At 37.7% G+C, this 17300-nt stretch overlaps 1 protein-coding gene across 1 annotated transcript in view; it reads left to right on the forward strand.

Moving 5' to 3' along the window:
* HFM1 (HFM1, ATP dependent DNA helicase homolog) overlaps positions 1–17300 on the forward strand; it is a 119205-nt gene that overhangs the window by 19290 nt on the left and 82615 nt on the right. Inside the window, exons 3-5 of the mRNA XM_027838076.1 lie at positions 5632–5880; positions 11262–11327; positions 11575–11622. Of these exons, the coding sequence (XP_027693877.1) occupies positions 5632–5880; positions 11262–11327; positions 11575–11622 (363 nt within the window). The remainder of the gene's footprint in view (positions 1–5631; positions 5881–11261; positions 11328–11574; positions 11623–17300) is intronic.

The following is a 17300-nucleotide window of genomic DNA, read 5'->3' on the forward strand; positions in this document are numbered from 1 at the left end:
TCCAGGGTTACATAGATAATAAGTGTCTGATTCTGAATTTGAACTCAGGTCTTTCTGACTCCAGGCATGGTGCTGTATCCGCTGAGCCACCTAGGCAAAGAGAGGTTAAGTGACTTGTCCAGGGTCACACAGCTGACAAGTGTCCGAGGCTGGATTTGAACTCAGGTCTTCCTGATTCCAGGACTGATGCTCTATCCACTGAACCGTCTAGTTGCCTCCATTATTCTTGGTGTTCAGGAGGACTGGCCTCTCTGATGTTAGGTCTTGCCAAGCCCTTTTTAGTGTTGCTCACCCACCTTCGGTATCCACCTGATTCTCCCAACTCTCACCTATAGCTCCTAGAAGCTGTACTATGCGCAGTCACCACATCCCAGTAACTGTCTCAGCAGATGGGCTAAAGTAGGCTGAGGGCAACGGAAAGGCCTCAAACCCGTGGGTGAGTTAGGTGGATGTGTACCTAGAGCATATGAAGGCTTTCTGTGGCAGAATGGCCGATGAGAACGTTTGTTCCAGCAGTCTTGAAGGCAGGTGAAGCCCTTAGAGTTTGGTCAGTCATTGAAGATGTCACGGCCATCCAGTGCTTCCTGAGCCATTGCCAGTCATCTTGACTTGTCTTGCCTCTGGGTTTGATGACTCTGGAGGAGAGAGAGAGGCTGACGACATGGTGCAGCTCTGTCTCACTTACCTCCAATTCAAAAACATCACCCCGTGATGTCATTGGTCTTAGAAAACAAAGGACAAACAACAACTTTTAAAAAAATATCTTGTCTTTACCTCAGCTGAGATTAACCAGTTTGCTTTTGAGAGCTTTATAGCGTCCACAAAGAATTAGGAACCAGGATCTGAAGAATCCTGTGTCCCTGAAGCGGCTCGTGCTGATTGAATGGCTTTTCCCAGAATCCCCATTTAAGAGGGTGCCCAGGTCAGCCATGTTTTCTCCTCTTCAGGTTGCACTTGGGACTTTCTCCACCCTGACCAGGTACCTTCTTCTCCTCTTTTCTGCTTCCTTTCATGCACTGTCTTCTCCCATTAGCATGTAAGCTCCTTCAGGGAAGGGACTGTTTCTTTCTGCTTTTATTTGAATTCCCAGAGGTGAGCAATAGGGGCTACTTTATAAATGCTGGCTGACTAGACACTGCCATAACCCCTTCAATAGACTAGTAGGAAATAGACTAATATAAGCTAAATGAATTTCATTCTAGCACATCCTATTCAAATGTCTTCTGGTTACTTTTTGTTGTAATTTGGGGCTATAGTGGTAAACCCTAGTTTGCATTCATATTTTTTAATTGTTTTGAGTACTACTGCAACTTTTTTTGAAATTTAAATGTAATTTATATCTTCAATGTGCTTTTGAAAGTTTTATTACATTCTTATGTGTGATTTTATCATTGCGTTGGAGAATTTTTTTGAAGTGAAGCAAATCTTTAATTTGTTAATGAAATTCAGTGGAAAATGAAACTTAATTTGTAGAAATTTGCTTTAATGCCGCTTTTTTTTAGGAACTCAACTGTTCCATACATGTCTCTCATACGTTACAGAGCAGACAATCTTCAATTTACAGTTATCAGATAGAGTGATTTTCACTTATAACCCTCTGGCAGTTAGATCTTTTTTATTATTTGCACTTATAGCAGGCAGCCTACACACGAACATAATATACCTAGAGTTTTGAGGAAATTGGTCCTAGCCTCAAGCCCTCAAATGCCTCCCTCCACTTGGTGCATGGAAATTTACAGTGATTTTTAGTGTCATAAAATGTAATTGTTAAATGGACTTAGAGATCAGCTTGGTCCAGCCCTTCTTCATCTTCCAGGGGAGGAAACAGGCCCAAGAACCACCGTAGCTAGTGTAGAGCAGCGGGCTTGATCAGTGCTGGGGAGACCCAAGAGCTCCAGACTGAAATGAGAAGGGGCCCCCAGCCCGCGGGAGATGAGGGGGGTGCGGAGGATGCTCCTTTGTTTTCTGATTCATTATGGCGAAAGCCCGGAACACAGGACAAGATGAATTTTAAAAATAAACAAAACAAGCTTTTGTATATGTCCCTTTCCAGTTCACTGTGTTCAGTTACTGTAGCTTTGTTTCATAAATATATATGTGTGTATACACATTCACAAGTATATGTTATTCGTGTGTGTTATAAGCACTATGTGTCTGGTTCTGGTTCTGTTGATCTTTGGATTATTTCATATAGGTAGTTCTATATTTTAAGATAAAAACTTTGACATTAAATTTTAATAAAATGTTATGTGATACCATATCACCCTTATTGATTCATAGATACGTTTTGGAGAATTTTGTACTAATTGTATAGGTATGTAATATATAATTGATTAGTTTATTATAGATAATGTTTGTGTTCATTCTATTAAATCCTGGATCTCCATCAGGAACATAACCTCCTATGAAAACGCTGAATGTGATTTTCCTATAGAAATAATTTATATTATTTAGATTTTTGGTGACTTAGGAGCCTAACCTGTCATAGGTAGAAGAATAACATCTATTTTAATAATCATTTGGTGAAAGTGGGTAGCTAGTTGGCGCAGTGGATAGAGCACCGGCCCTGGAGCCAGGAGGACCTGAGTTCAAATGTGGCCTCAGACCAAACACTTGACACTTACTAGCTGTATGACCCTGGGCAAGTCACTTAGCCCCAATTGCCTAAAAAAAAAAAAAGAAAAAGAAAAAAGAAAGCGGGCAACCTGATCTTACTAGGAAAGCTTCTAGCTTATCCCTATTACAAGTAATGCTTGTAATGGTTTAAGGTAAATACTTATCAATTTAAGGAAAAATCCATTTATACCAATACTTTCAAGTGTTTTTAATAGAAATAAGTATTGTACTTTATCAAAGCTTTTTCTGCATCTATTGATATAATCATATGATTTTTAAACTGTTGTTATTGATATAATCAATTATGTTAATCATTTTCTTTTTGTTAAATCATCCATGCATAAATCCCGCTTGGTCATAATGTATAATTTTTGTAATACATTGTTGTAATCTTTTAGCTAGTATTTTATTTAGGATTTTTCATATAAGTTATATTTATACTATATTCTAGTCTATTAAATTAAATTATTTACTATTAATTAAAAACATTTCATTGCTTAAAAAAATGTTAGCTATCATCTGAGCTTTATTAAGTAATCTTTTTGCTGGTGGAGGGTCTTGCCTTCATGTTGATGGTGGCTGATTGATCAGGGCAGTGGTTGCTGAAAGTTGGCGTGACTGTGGCAATTTCTTAAGATTAGGCAACAATGAAGTTTGCCATATTGATTGACTCTTCCTTTAACTTGAACACTTAGAGGCCATTGTAGGGTTATTAATTGCCCTAACTGCCATATTTCTGTGTCTCAGGGAATAGGGAGGCCCCAGGAGAGGGAGAGAGACTGGAAAGGTTGGTTGATGGAGCAGTCAGAACGCACACATTTATCAGTTTGCCATCTTATATAGATGTTGTTCGTGGTAGCCCAAAATAATAATAATAATGATAATAATAATGATAATATCAAAGATCATTGATAACAGATTCCATAACATATAATAATAATGAAAAAGTTTGAAATATTGTGAGAATTACCAAAATGTGACACAGAGACATGATGTGAGCACATGCTGTTGGAAACATGGCACTGATAGACTTACCTGACACAGGGTTGCCACAGACCTTCAGTTTGTAAAAAATGCAGTGTCTGTGAAGCACAATAAAATGAAGTGCAATAAAACAAGGTTGCCTGCATCTCTGTATAAATACACGTACCTCTTATACACATACACACATGTATACATACACACTTATAAATATATTCACACATATAAATTGATGGATGAGTTCTATAGGTTCTTCATCCGGTTACAGATTTTAGCGTGGAGAGTAGATATTCATCCACTTGGTTTTTCCTGAGTAGATAGTGAAGCCAAACTTTGGGTGATTATGGATCTAATTTAGGAGACTCTACAATGTGACGGAGCTTGGTGCAATCAGCAAAATGCCATCCACAAACAGGCACATCTGGAGGCCCTCCCCATCTCTAGAGAATCCTTCCATCGGAACTGGTGTGTCTATGCCATGAAATTGGCAAACACTTCAGCATACATCTCCATTTTTTTATGTCTTGATTGATAATAATGATCGTTGAACAAGGTTATTGCTATTTTATCTTTCAGAGAATTTTGTTTCATTTTGACATACAAATAGTGTTTTGCCCCGTCCAGAAAAATTCTTTTTAGAGTCAACAGACAGTAAGCACTAGATATTCTTTTTTGTTGTTGTTGAGTCACTTTTTTAGTCATGTCTGACTCTTTGTGACCCCTTTGAGAATTTTCTTGGCAAAGATATTGGAATGGTTTGCCATTTCCTTCTCCAGCTCATTTTACAGATGAGGCAAATTGAGGCAAACAGAATTAAGTGACCTGCCCAAGATCATACAGCTAGTAAGCATCTGAGGCTAAATTTGAACTCAGGTGTTGTTGACTTCAAACCCGGTGCTTTATCCACTGGGCCACATAGTTGCTCTAGATACTCCTTACACATTTCATTAAATCATGTGATTGTAAAGATGTGGTCTGTTATATAGTCTAGCTTGAAAAGCCTATATGGGTTAAGTGGTGCAGTGGACAGAACACCTGCCCTGGAGTTAGCAGGACCTGAGTTCAAATCCTGCCTCAGACACTGATTAGCAGTGTGACCCTGGGCAAGTCACTTAACCCCCCCCCAATTGCCTCCAAAATAAAAAGAGAAGAAAAAAAAATCCCGTATGTTTGGTTATAATACCTTCCTCAAGAACTCTCTCAATGCATGTGTATATTATTTTCACAAAAAATGTGTATAAATTGGAAAGTAGACATTTGGGTTAGTTATTGTTTCTCAGTTGTCTTTTGAGGGTCAGGGGTAATAATGAGGACTAAGATTTTTCCCACTCCTTTGTTATCTTCCCTTCCTTCTTATACCTTGAGATTTGATTCCCCCAAGGAAGGCCCTTCAGATTTTGTTGCCTCTAGCACAGACTACCTTTGTTTATACTTGTTCTCATGCAGTTGATTTTCCCATTTTTGTTCATTTCTATACTATTTTCACTTCCTCAAGAGGCACATCTAGGCCTGACGTTAATGCCCACTATAGTGGCTATTGTGTTCTAATTTATAGTGATTATTGTTGTTGTTCATTATTGCTGTTGTTGTCTCATTCTTCTCATATGTTTTGATGGAGTTGAGGTGGACATGGGCCTGTGACAAGCAGCTAGTCTGTTATTATTCTTTTATATTTAATGTTTTGTGGACAGTTTCCCAGATGGATAAAACACCTTCTTTCTGTAATTGAATAAAGGTATTGGGATGTAAGCTCCTCTTCTGTAGACTCACTGAAAGTTGGGACGACTGTAGTAGCTGAAATGATGATGGAGTGGTATTATTATTATTAATGTCATTCTTATTAAAATATGATAATGACAACAATAAGTGCCATAAACATGGACCTTTTATTTTTCTGATCCTTCTTGTTTTCTTCTTCTTGTATTTAACTATTTAAGAATTTTTCTCATTAAAGTTTTCTATAATTAATTTTTTTGAAAGTTGGTTTTCTGGGGAAAATACAGTAAAATTAGTAATAACATTTCTTTTTTGTAGAGCAAACAAAGAATAAGGAAATGTTTACCTCACATTTGGAGATACCTAATGAAGCTACAAACTGTATGTCACCAGCACCTGAATTCCAGTTTGATTTTTACTCCAACAAAAGCAGAGAAATGAAGCTAAACTTAGGAATGACAGAGAAGGACTATTTGGCAGCTGGTCCTTCCAAGCTGAGTTATGGTTCTGTACATCAGTACCAAAATCACATTGGGCCTGTAGAGCCAACTGAAAGTATTGTTTCAGGTGATAGAATATTCCTTGACTCCTCAGAAGAGGATAAAAGTGAGACTATTCCTTCAACATTCCGAAAAAGGTGTGTGTTACTTTAGTCAAGTATAAAGTTTAATACTATTAGAATCATGTTTTTTTTTTCACATGCTTTTCCACCATGGTGGTGGTATAGTATAATCTGGTCAAGAATCACTATTGGTACTGTTCATTTGAAGGTCAAATTATGTCCTGGATAGTAGAGTAATTTGTTGTTTCTTTTCCTCACTATAACTAAAAAGTATAAAAATCATTAACTAAAACAATCAAAATAATTTTTGATATTTACCTAACTGGCAATAAAAATGTCTTCAGTGATAAATGAAAATCATTGTGGGTATATACATGCTGAGCTTATTAGATTTAGTACTTGCGCTTTCTAGGATTGTGATTGGATGAAGAAATCTAAGATCATCAACTTAGTGATGCATAAAACTCTTGAGAATGGAATTCTTTTCATTTTTCAGATGACACCTCTAAGGCCCAGGGAGGCAAGGTGATTTCTACTAGTTAATATAGAAAGTTAGTGGTAGAGTCATTACCCAAAGTGAGGTCTCCTAAATTCTCATTCATTGTTCTTCCCACCATAATACTTTTACTAAAGAAAAATGGTGTATCTATGTAGGTATCAATTTTCCTTTAAAAAGGGCTTCCCTAGTAGGGCTTATATTTGCACTGCCACAGTGTCAATGCATTTTAACCACCTCATTCAGGTAATATCCAATGACTTGTGGCTCCAGAAATAGGAAGGTCAGCCTTGTTTAACTGTTTTAATTTTGGTAGATCCATAATATCATTGGCATGATAGACTTTCTACCACTAGTCTAAAGCTAGAAGGAATAACTAGTAGAAGGGGCCTTTGAGATCATCATCACCTTATTTTTAAAAATTGTTGTAAAATTCTGAACTCAAACACTGAAAAAAGAACATTTCCATTTACACAGCAGAACACACATAAGATTGTATATGGAACTGTAAATCTCATTTCATACTACTTGCTTAAAAATATATATATGAACATTTTACATATTGCTTTCAAGCCTGTGCTGCTCATTCCTTCTGAATTTCTTTCTTTTCCCTTAAAAAAGTTTCAGTGGTTCTCTCTCCCTTTTTTGGCATCACTATGCTAACACTACTTCTGCTCCTCCCCCCAATTAAAAAGAAAAGTAAGAAAGAGAAAAACAGCCTTTGTAACAAATAAGCATTATCAAGCAAATTGAATCTAGATAATGGTCATATCCAAAAAGTGTTTCTTTCTGCCATTTGGGTCTGTCACCTGAATGGTGGACAGGAGATGGGTAGTGTCCTTCATCACAGGGCCTCTGGAGACATGGCCTGTCATTGCATTTATCAGAGCTCTTAAGTCTTCTAAAGTTGTTTTTCTTTACAACATTGTTGTTTTTGTATAAATTGTTATCCTGGCACTTCTAACTTCACTCTGTAGCAGTTCATACTACTAAGAATTCTCTGACATCGTCTCTTTCTTCTTTTCTTAATGTGACAATAACATTCCATTACATCACATATCAATCACAATTTGTTCAGCCAGACCCTCATTGACAAATACCTCCTTTAGGTCCTAGTTCTTTGCTTTTATTTAGTTTTTTCTCTTTTAATTCCCCCTTCAAAATTAGAAACTTTGTTTTCTTTTTAGCTATTCCTTTTCAGTTATTATCCTATCTCTTAACCATGCTACCTTTTGTTAGTTTCTCCATTGGTTTTAACGTATTTCTATAACAAACTGTGTGTTCAACTCTCCTTTGTTTCAGAAAAGAGTGAGGTGCATCTGATCCAACCACCATTTCCTCCATGTTTGTATACTCTTCATGTACTCCAATTATGAGAAATAAGTTCCAGTCCCTTTTCCTCCTACCCACTCGAGTGTATTCTTTTTACTCCCACTTTTTCCCCCTTTTAAAACCTTCAGATTAGAACTAGTCTGTGCCTGGGACCTGTAATTTTCTTAATTTCATTGATATCTTTTGAAGACATTCAAGTTTTGAACATGGAACATATGTCTCCTTTCCCCCATTAAAATATAAGTATTGCATCACCATAAAATCCTTTTCAATTTTTTTTTAGCTAGCGTTTATGTAGTATTTAAAGATTTGCAAAGCTTTTTATGTATACACTTTATTTTATCCTCTAAACAAAACTATAAAGCAGATGCTGTTATTATGTACATTGTACAGAGGAAGAAACTGAGGCAGAAGTTTAATGACTTGCCAAAGCTCCCATAGCTAGTGAATGTCAAAGGCAGGATTTGAACTCAGGTCTTCCTGACTACTTTCTCTCTAAGCTGCTAAGTAACTCCTTCCAATTCTTTCCTCAAGAGCTTTTATTTCATTTTTTAATACCTTGCTTCATTTCTGCTAGGGCAGGGGTGGAGAAGTAAGGCCACACGTGGCCCTCGAGGTCCTCAAGTGCTGCCCTTTGACTGAATCCAGACTGCACAGAACAAATTTGTTACACCCCTGTGCTAAGGACTCATGTAGTTCTTGGGGGAAAACCCATTTTTCTCTGAGTCTATGCTTGCAGTTGTTATGGAGTCACTAGCCCCTTCTTTGGGACGATCTCTAGATCTACAATAATTTTTGATACTGGTCATATTTTCTTTGATTTACTCCTCTCTCTGGCTTCAGTTCCTGAGCTGGGACTTTGTTCTAGGGCCAAAGTCTGCTTCTTGCCATACTTCTTAGTGGAATGGTTGACCCTTCTTGACCTCCCTCCCCACCCCGAGTTCTCTGCTTTCTACCTCTTCGAGATAGACTCCCTTGGATCTTTGAGGTGGAGAGTGCTGGATCTTTAGGGACCTTTGTAGCATCTCTGTACATTAGGGACCTCAGAACCAGTGGACCTGAGCTTTCCACATCTGAGCACTGCTGTGCTATTCTGGTCATTACTGTTCCCTTAGAACTTCCAAAGTTCCCACCTGGGGCACTTCCAGAAGATGTTGAGGTTAAGATTAATTTTTTTATTCGTGAATGCTTTAGGAAAGTCATTGATAGTATTGCTGTTTTTCAAATGCAATTCAGACTGATCTCCTATTCAACAAAGGGCTCTGCTAATTGTTTCCTTGCAGCAATTTGAAAGTACAGATGAACTGATTTGACAGGATGCCTATTGCAGTCTAGGTAATCTGTGATTTTTATCCACTTTGGTTTTGGGATGTGATTGATTACACTCATCTATTTTGAATTTCTGTGGAATTTACTATGGAGGCTCAATGGAATTGGTCATCATATACAAATAGAAACATTTAAAGAACCTTCCTATCAGTGAGGAAATCCTTCTTTTTATGGACTTTACACAAGACATCTTCCATGATACTGGCAAATACTTTAGAAGAGCTTAAGTTCACCTAAGGAGTTCTTCTGTGGTTGTTCTAATGTGGCTAAAAAATTGGAGAGTCTTTCTGCTTGATCAAGGCTAAAACAAAAATTTTTTCTTGTCTCAACCGCAGAATTTCCAACATTTACTTTTGCTTTTACAGATTTGAAGTATATTGACCTTGGCAAACATGGAAAACCCATAGAATTGGTATTATCCTTATCCAACACCAATGTTTAAACAGAATTCTATGATAATTTCAAAGACTACATGATGAGCTTTTGGATTTTCTAACCACAAAGAAATTCCACTGTGGAAAATAATCACTCCTAGGGGCTATGTCTCCATTGATTTTTTTTCAGATGATAGTTTAGCCAGTTGGTAATGCATTTTATGCATCTATGTATATGTGTGTATACATGTGTGCATATTTACATGTGCAATCTATTTAATGTTTATGTCATTCTTTACAGAATTTTGTAAAGTAGGTAGGTGTTGTCATGATGATGATTAGCTTAATGGCCATATTTACTAATTCATGGTCTTGTTAACACAACACTTTGATGAGTTTCCCTATGACCTATTGAATATGAAAATAACAGATAACAAAGATGATCATTTCCTGGACACTAGAGCCGTGGGAAAGGAACTTCTCATACCAAAAATGAGAGACAGCACAGAATAGCAGATAGCATCTGACACTTCTTAGTTTTATAACCAGAGGCAAATCACTTAGTATTCCTGACCATGTTTCTTCATCTGTTGAATGGGGATTCCTACCCACTAGTGTTGTGGTAAGGATCCAGTGAGCTATTGCATGTAAAGCACTTTGTGAGCTTTAAAACATATACATAATATAGGGGTAGCTAGGTGGCACAGTGGACAGAGCTCTGGGCTTGGAGTCAGGAGGACTTGAGTTCAGATCCAGCCTCAGACACTTGACAGTTACTAACTGTGTGACCCTGGGCAAGTCATTTAACCCCGATTGCCTCACCAAAAAGCAAAACAGCAACAACAACAAACCCAAAAACCCAACATATACATAATAACAGTAACAACACCTAGCACTTACATAGCGTTTTAAAGTTTGTAAAATACTTTACAGATATTTCATTTTAACCTCACATCAACCGTGGGAGATAGTTGCAGTTATCCCCATTTTACAGATGAGGAAACTGAGGCAGACCAAAGTTTAAGTGACGTGCCCTGGGTCACTCGGGCAGGAACTGTTTGAGGTCAGATTTGAACCCAGGTCTGGCACTCTATCCATTGTCCCACCTAACTGTCTCCATGTTAATTTTACATTATATACATCTAGTATTATTATCACTATGATTATCATCCTTATTACTACTGTCTTTGGAACATTCTTAGTTTATTTTGTTTTCCATTTTCTAAGTGTGTAATCCCAATTTGGTTGGCTCAGGAATGTTGCATTAATTATGAGATGGCCCCAGAGTAGGTAGGAGGTAGTTGTTAACATAAACATTTTTCATTCAGTGACAAGAGTAGTAGCTTTATCTACTGGTCATCCTTGTAACTTACCGGAATTTTTTCAGCTAAGTAAAATTACTTAATTGAAAAAATCCATATTATGAATATATCTAATGATTTCTCTCCTGTCATTTGCAGATAACTTTAGTGAATTGAAGTGGATCCAAGTGACTGTTTGTGAAGGCAAGGGACATGATACACATTGTAGACATTCCCAGTTATATTTGGAGAAAGATTAACTTACTTGGTTGAATAACTTTCGATTTATATAGTTTCTAATGGCAAATTATATGTGGATATATATACATGAAAATATCTTTTGTTTTTCTTTAGATTATTTAAAACATCTAACTGTTCATATAGAAATGCTGATTGCAATGGTGGTCCTCCTTTGGATTTTCATATTGACCCAACGGAAAACCTTAAAACTAAGACGAACAAAGGGGAATTATGGAAGAATAGTGTTAGTAAGCAGAAGCCACCGTATTTAGATGTTAACCTCTTTACTACAAAAGATGCACTCTTTGCTTCAGATGCTGGAGAAGCCATTTTCAAAGTACAAAATTTAACAAATGCTCCAGAGGCTTTTGGTATTCAAGGTAATTTTAAACGATTTGGTAACTGTTTTGAGAAAGTTAAGTTTAATAGTATAGAGAACTACAGATAAATTTAGTAGTTTTAGTAGGTTGCCACTGTAGTGGCACATTTTTCTATATTTTCCTATTTCATTTTAGCTTGGTAGTATAATTAAAATAAACATTTGAAAGAATTTATATGATCTATGAATCTATTATGTGGAAAAATTCACTTCTGCATATATAAATCTGTGATTTTCTTCTGTTTTAGGGACTGCAGAAAAAGATTTTTGTTCCTTGAAGTCTGTTACAGAAATCCGTATCCTTTTTAGAAGAAAGTAACAATTCAAATTTTATGAAATTATAATTTTTTAACATTTTATTTAACTTGTACCTTGGGGTACCTGTTTCCTTAAACTTTTAAATAACTATGAAGTGGAAGTAGTAGGTCACGGACAAATATTTCTGGTTATATGGATGAGAGATGCATTTTTATCAGTATGCATGATTCTTTAGAATATAGTTTGCATGGTCAAAGAATTCAGTGCCAAGCGCTACCCGTCCATTAGTGGTGAGCCTCTTTGCACTTAAGTACTGTACTAAGCTGGTCTTTAGAAAGTAGACGTGGTCTGTTGCCAGGATCATACTGCTGCCTTTCCAGCATGGCAGAACTTGCCACCTGATATTGCCTTCCTCTGCTGGTACTGCCTTCCAGGACCCAAGGCCACCTCCACGCAATTAGTAAATCAGCAAGCATTTATTAAGCACCTCCTGTGTGCCAGGCGCTGTGCTAGGTGCTGGGGATGTAAAGACAAAAGAAAAAGCAGTTTCTGCCTTCAAGGCATAGTTGTCATCATGAGCAACTTAATGGACACATTCACCAATTAGTGCGCTTGTGAACGTCTTACATATAGTTAAATATGAAATTCTAATAGGGGAGACAAAATGCACACCATATGTGGGACGTGTGTGCATGTTTATACAAAGTGTAAAAGAGCAGATACAGGATAACTGTGGGAGGGCAGATAATATAGCAGCTAAGGGACTAGAAAGGCCTCAAGCGGAAGGAGGTATTTGAACTGAGTCTTGAAGGAAGGAAAACATGGATTCTAGCAGGTGTAGCTGAGCCGAGCATGGGAGGCAGCCAACGCAGAGGCAGAGAGGCATGAAATGCAGTGTCTCATGTGAGGAACAGTGAGTAGGTTGATATGAATGGACTGGAGAGTTCATGAAAGGAGTAATGGTGAAGAGACTGGAAAGATGGGATGCGGCCGGGTTGTGAGCAGTGAGCTTTCAGGGCCAAAGAGGAGTTTGTATTTGATCCTAGAGATAAGAGGGGGAAGAGCACATGGCCCATGAGATAGTGTTGAAATAGAAATGGCAGAATTTGTCACTTGATTGGATACGTAGGATAAATGAGTGTGGGGAGTCAGGGGTGACACCGCAGCTCTGAATCTGGGTGACCGAAGGGCTAGTGGTGTCCTTGACAGAAAGAGGGAAGCTCCAGAGAGGGGTAGATTTTGAGGGAAAGATGATGAGTTTGAGGTGCCTGCAGGAAATCCAGTTTTAAATGTCCAATATACAATTGATGATTTGGGATTAGAGATTAGGAGAGTGATTAGGGATGGATGTAGAGAGGTGGTAATCGTCTGCAAAGTGATAATAATTGAACTCATGGGCACTGATGAGGCCAACAAATAAGAATGTAGAGAGGAAGGAGAGCCACGATGGCAGAGCAGCGAGTATGGTAAGCTGCCCTTCCTTCCCCCGCCCCTGCCATTTCTCCAAATAGATCTATAAAATACACCAGATTAAATCAAAATCAGGAAATCCAAGAAAAAACCATGAGTCGTTTTCCCTGGCCAGATCAGCACAGGGAGACAAACAGGAAGGCCTCTAGACCCTGGGGGTGAGGTCTGGCAAGGAGCATGCTGCATAGAGCGCTCCAACCCAGGGTGGAGTCTTGTACCAGGGCAAGAGGAGGTCCCCGGTGTAGTCCACAGAGTGGACTAACCTTATGCGTGATGAAATAACAAGGGGCATCTGCCAGTTCTGTCTCTCACTACCCAGTTACAGGGGACCTGCACCCGGGGGGATGGTCCAAGGTGAGGAGTGGTCATGGGCCGTAGCCTTTGTACCAGAAGAGGGACAAGTTCGGAAGCAAGCAGTAGCTGTGTGGCTCCAACCCTCGAGGTAGAGTTAGGGTATCAGTTCCAGCCTGTAGCCCAGGCTGAAGCCTGAAGAATAATGGTAACAGGAACCCCAGGCTGAAATGGAGCCTGCAGTTCAAGCACTGTGAACCAGCGGAGCTGCCCAGCTTATCCGAGTGGGTGAATCCAGCAGCAGTCCACTGAAATTTATGAATAAACAAGAGATAGAGAGCAGAGTGAGCTGTGAAATGGATAATTTCTATTTCATTAAATTAAAAAGTTTGTACAAATAAAACAAATGTAGCCAAGATCAGAAGGAAAGCAGAAAACTGGAAAAAAAAGTTATAGACATTCTCAGATAAAGGGTCAAGTCTATAAGAGTAAGAGTCATTCACCAATTGAGAAATGGTCAAAGGATATGAACAAGCAGTTTTCCGATGAAGATATCAAAACAATTTATAGAAATAGGAAAAAATGCTCTAAATCATTATGGATTGGAGAAATGCAAATGAAAACAACCTTGAGATATCATTTTATACCTATCAGATTGGCTAAAATGATTGAAGGGGAAAGTGACAAACGTTGGAGGGGATGTGGAAGAACTGGGACACTAATTCACTCTTGGTGGAACTGTGAACTGATCCAACCATTTTGGAGAGCAACTTGGAATTATGCCCAAAGAGTCATTAAATTGCCTACACTCTTTGACTCAGCAATATAGCTGCTAGGTCTGTTTCTAAGATGATTAGGGAAAAAGGAAAAGAACCCATATGTTCTAAAATATTTATAGCAGCTCTCTTTGTGATGGCAAAGAACTGGAAATTGTGGGGAGGCCCATCACTTGGGGAATGACTGAGCAAGCTGTAGTGTATGATTATAATGGAATACTGCTGTACTTTAAGAAATGATGAGCTTGATGATCTTCGAAAAACATGGGTAGACTTGCACAAAATAAAGAACAAAATGAACAGAACCAAGAAAATGTTGTATACAGTAATAGCAATATTGTTTTCAGAACAACTTTGAGTGAATAAGTTATTTTGACTATTATAAATATCCAAATTGACTGCAAAGGACATATGAAGGAAGGTGCTATCTGCATTCAGAGAAAGAACTGATAAATAGAAGTATGTATAGAATGTTTTTATACAGATATATACATATATATGATATACATTTTATATATATATATATATATATATATACACACACACATATATATACATATTTGTGTCTAATGATAGCCATCTCTAGGGCAGGGGGACAGAGAAAGAAGAAGAAATAAAGTTACATGATAACTTTATTATATATTTAAAAGGAATAGCAAGTTGTACATAATAGATTTGCAGTTTCATGTACAATCATCTTTTTTTCTATTCTGTGTTATGGAAATGCTTATTTCTTAAGTTCAGGATAAAATAAAAGTAAAAAAATAAAGAAATGACATATAGAAGAAAGAACCAGAAAGGGAATTAACAGCTCAGAACAAGAGGCACAGAACTTTGCCCAAGCAAACTCTCTAAAAATTAGAATGGACCAAATAGGAGTAATAATTCCATGGGCCAACAAGAAATATTAAGATGGGGCAGCTAGGCGGTGCAGTGAATAGAGCACTGGCCTTGGAATCAGGAGGACCTGAATTAAAATCTGTCCTCAGACACTTACTAGCTGTGTGACCCTGGGCAAATCACTTAATCCTGATTGCCACCCTCCCAAAAAAAGAAAAAGAAATGTTAAAGTCAAAAGACTGAAAAAATAGGGAAAAAATGTAAAGTATCTCAATAACAACAATTGACCTGGAAAACAGATTGTGAAGAGGTAATTTAAGAATCATTAGATTACTTGAAAGCTATAACCCCCTAAAAAAGAGCCTAGATTTCATATTTCAAGAAAACTATCATTATCTCTTAGAGCCAGAGGGTTTTGAAACAACCTTTTGAAAGAAACCTTAAAATGAAAACTCCTAGGAACATTATAGTCACATCCCAGAGCTTCTAGGTTAAAGAAAAAGTATTACAAGCAGCCAGAAAGGCGGAATTCAAGTATCAAGGGACCACAGTCAGGATCACCCATGATTTGGCAGCCAGCACTTTAAAGGAGCAGAGAGCTTGAAATAAAATATTCCAGAAGCAAAGGATATAGGCTTACAACTGAAAAATAACTTACCCAGAAAAAAAAAAATGAGTATAATCCTACAGGGGGGAAAATGGATCTTTAATGAAACAGAGGACTTCATTCACGATGAAAAGACCAGAGGTAAACATGAGCAAACAATGGTGAAGGACTTCAAGGGTAAACTGTACATGGTCTAATCTGGGGAGAATCTTACCTTAATGAGGTATAATAGAGGAAGTTTCCTTAGAAGGCCTAGGAGCAGTTCTGTTCTGTCTTGATGATCTTAAAAGAAGAATGGAAAGGGAGGGGAGGAGAAATACATTAGGAGGAAAAGGAGAAGGATTAAGGAGAATTATCTCATGTAATTGAGGTGGGCAACTAGAAGTCTATGCAAACAAAGGGGGGAGGTGGGAAGGTGACAGACATTTGAACTTCACTCTCATCTAAACTGTTCAAAGGAAGGAAAAATATACATGTTATACTTACAAATATATGTATACATATATATGTGGTTGGATACAGAAATACATTTCACTCAGTAGGAAAATAGGAAGGCGAAGGTAGTAAGGAGGATTAGAGAAAGGATAGAATAAGGGAAGAATTAGCCCTAGGCAAAACGAACTCTAAGGATGTACAAAAATATCCATAGCTCTTTTTGCAGTGGCAGCGAATTGGAAAATGAGGGGGTACCTGACAATTGCAGAATGATTAAACAAGTTACAGCATATAAATGTGATGGAATACTATTGTGCTGTAAGAAATGATGGAGGAGATGGTTTTGGAGAAACCTGGGAAGACTTGTATGAACAGATTGAAGTGAGTAAAATTTAAACTATTTGTAAAATGACAAAAGTATTATAAAGGCAACTTTGACAAACTTCAGAACTTGGATTAGCATAATGACCAACCTTTGAGAGTTAGAGAGTTAGAATCAGAGGGTTAAGGTCAGGATTACAGGCGGCGTCAGAGGCATTTTAGGGTTAGAGTTGGATTTGTTCTGTAAAACTTGGACTCAGTCAAAGGGCTGCACTTGAGGATCTAAAGGGCTACATGTGGCCTCGAGGCCACAGGTTCCCCACCCCTGATTATTCTGGAGTATTGTATTAATATCTATATTAATTATAATTAATTTCTCCAGTTTAGGAAGGACTTTCCTTAAGTTTTAGTTGATCATATTGGGATGCAGGATGGTTGATGGTCTTGGTTTCTGGGCACGTTGAGTAGGGAAGGAGGCAGATAGTGATGACACCTGTCCAGTAGGGACGATATAGGGTGGCAATGCTTCTTCCCTTCTTATTTGAAGCAGACCTTTCCTTTCACCTGGAAACCAAGTCCCATGGGTTATGGAAGAGAAAATAAACATATAACTTCAAGTAAATGTGTAACCACTTGATACGGAACTTTTAGGGTAACAGGATGCATCTTTCTTGAAAATTGTGTGTATCATACTTAGTGCCCACATAGAAGGAACTATGCTTATAGGATTCATTTGAGTAAATACTTTATGAAGTACTAGAGCCCATTACTTAGGACACACTTAGTACAATTCTAGTGGCAAGAAATTTCTTGGGAATATTTTTTTTTGTTTTATCATTTAATTTTTTTCCATTAACAATTATCTTTAAAAATTGATCTGCCCTTTCCAGTACAACACCCCCCCACCCCTCTCACAGCAAAAAAAAATAAAGAAAGAAAGAAAGAAAGAAAGAAAGAAAGAAAGAAAGAAAGAAAG

The sequence above is a fragment of the Vombatus ursinus genome, unplaced genomic scaffold (assembly GCF_900497805.2).
Source record: "Vombatus ursinus unplaced genomic scaffold, bare-nosed wombat genome assembly UNPS02014825.1, whole genome shotgun sequence".
Classification (NCBI taxonomy): Eukaryota; Metazoa; Chordata; class Mammalia; order Diprotodontia; family Vombatidae; genus Vombatus; species Vombatus ursinus.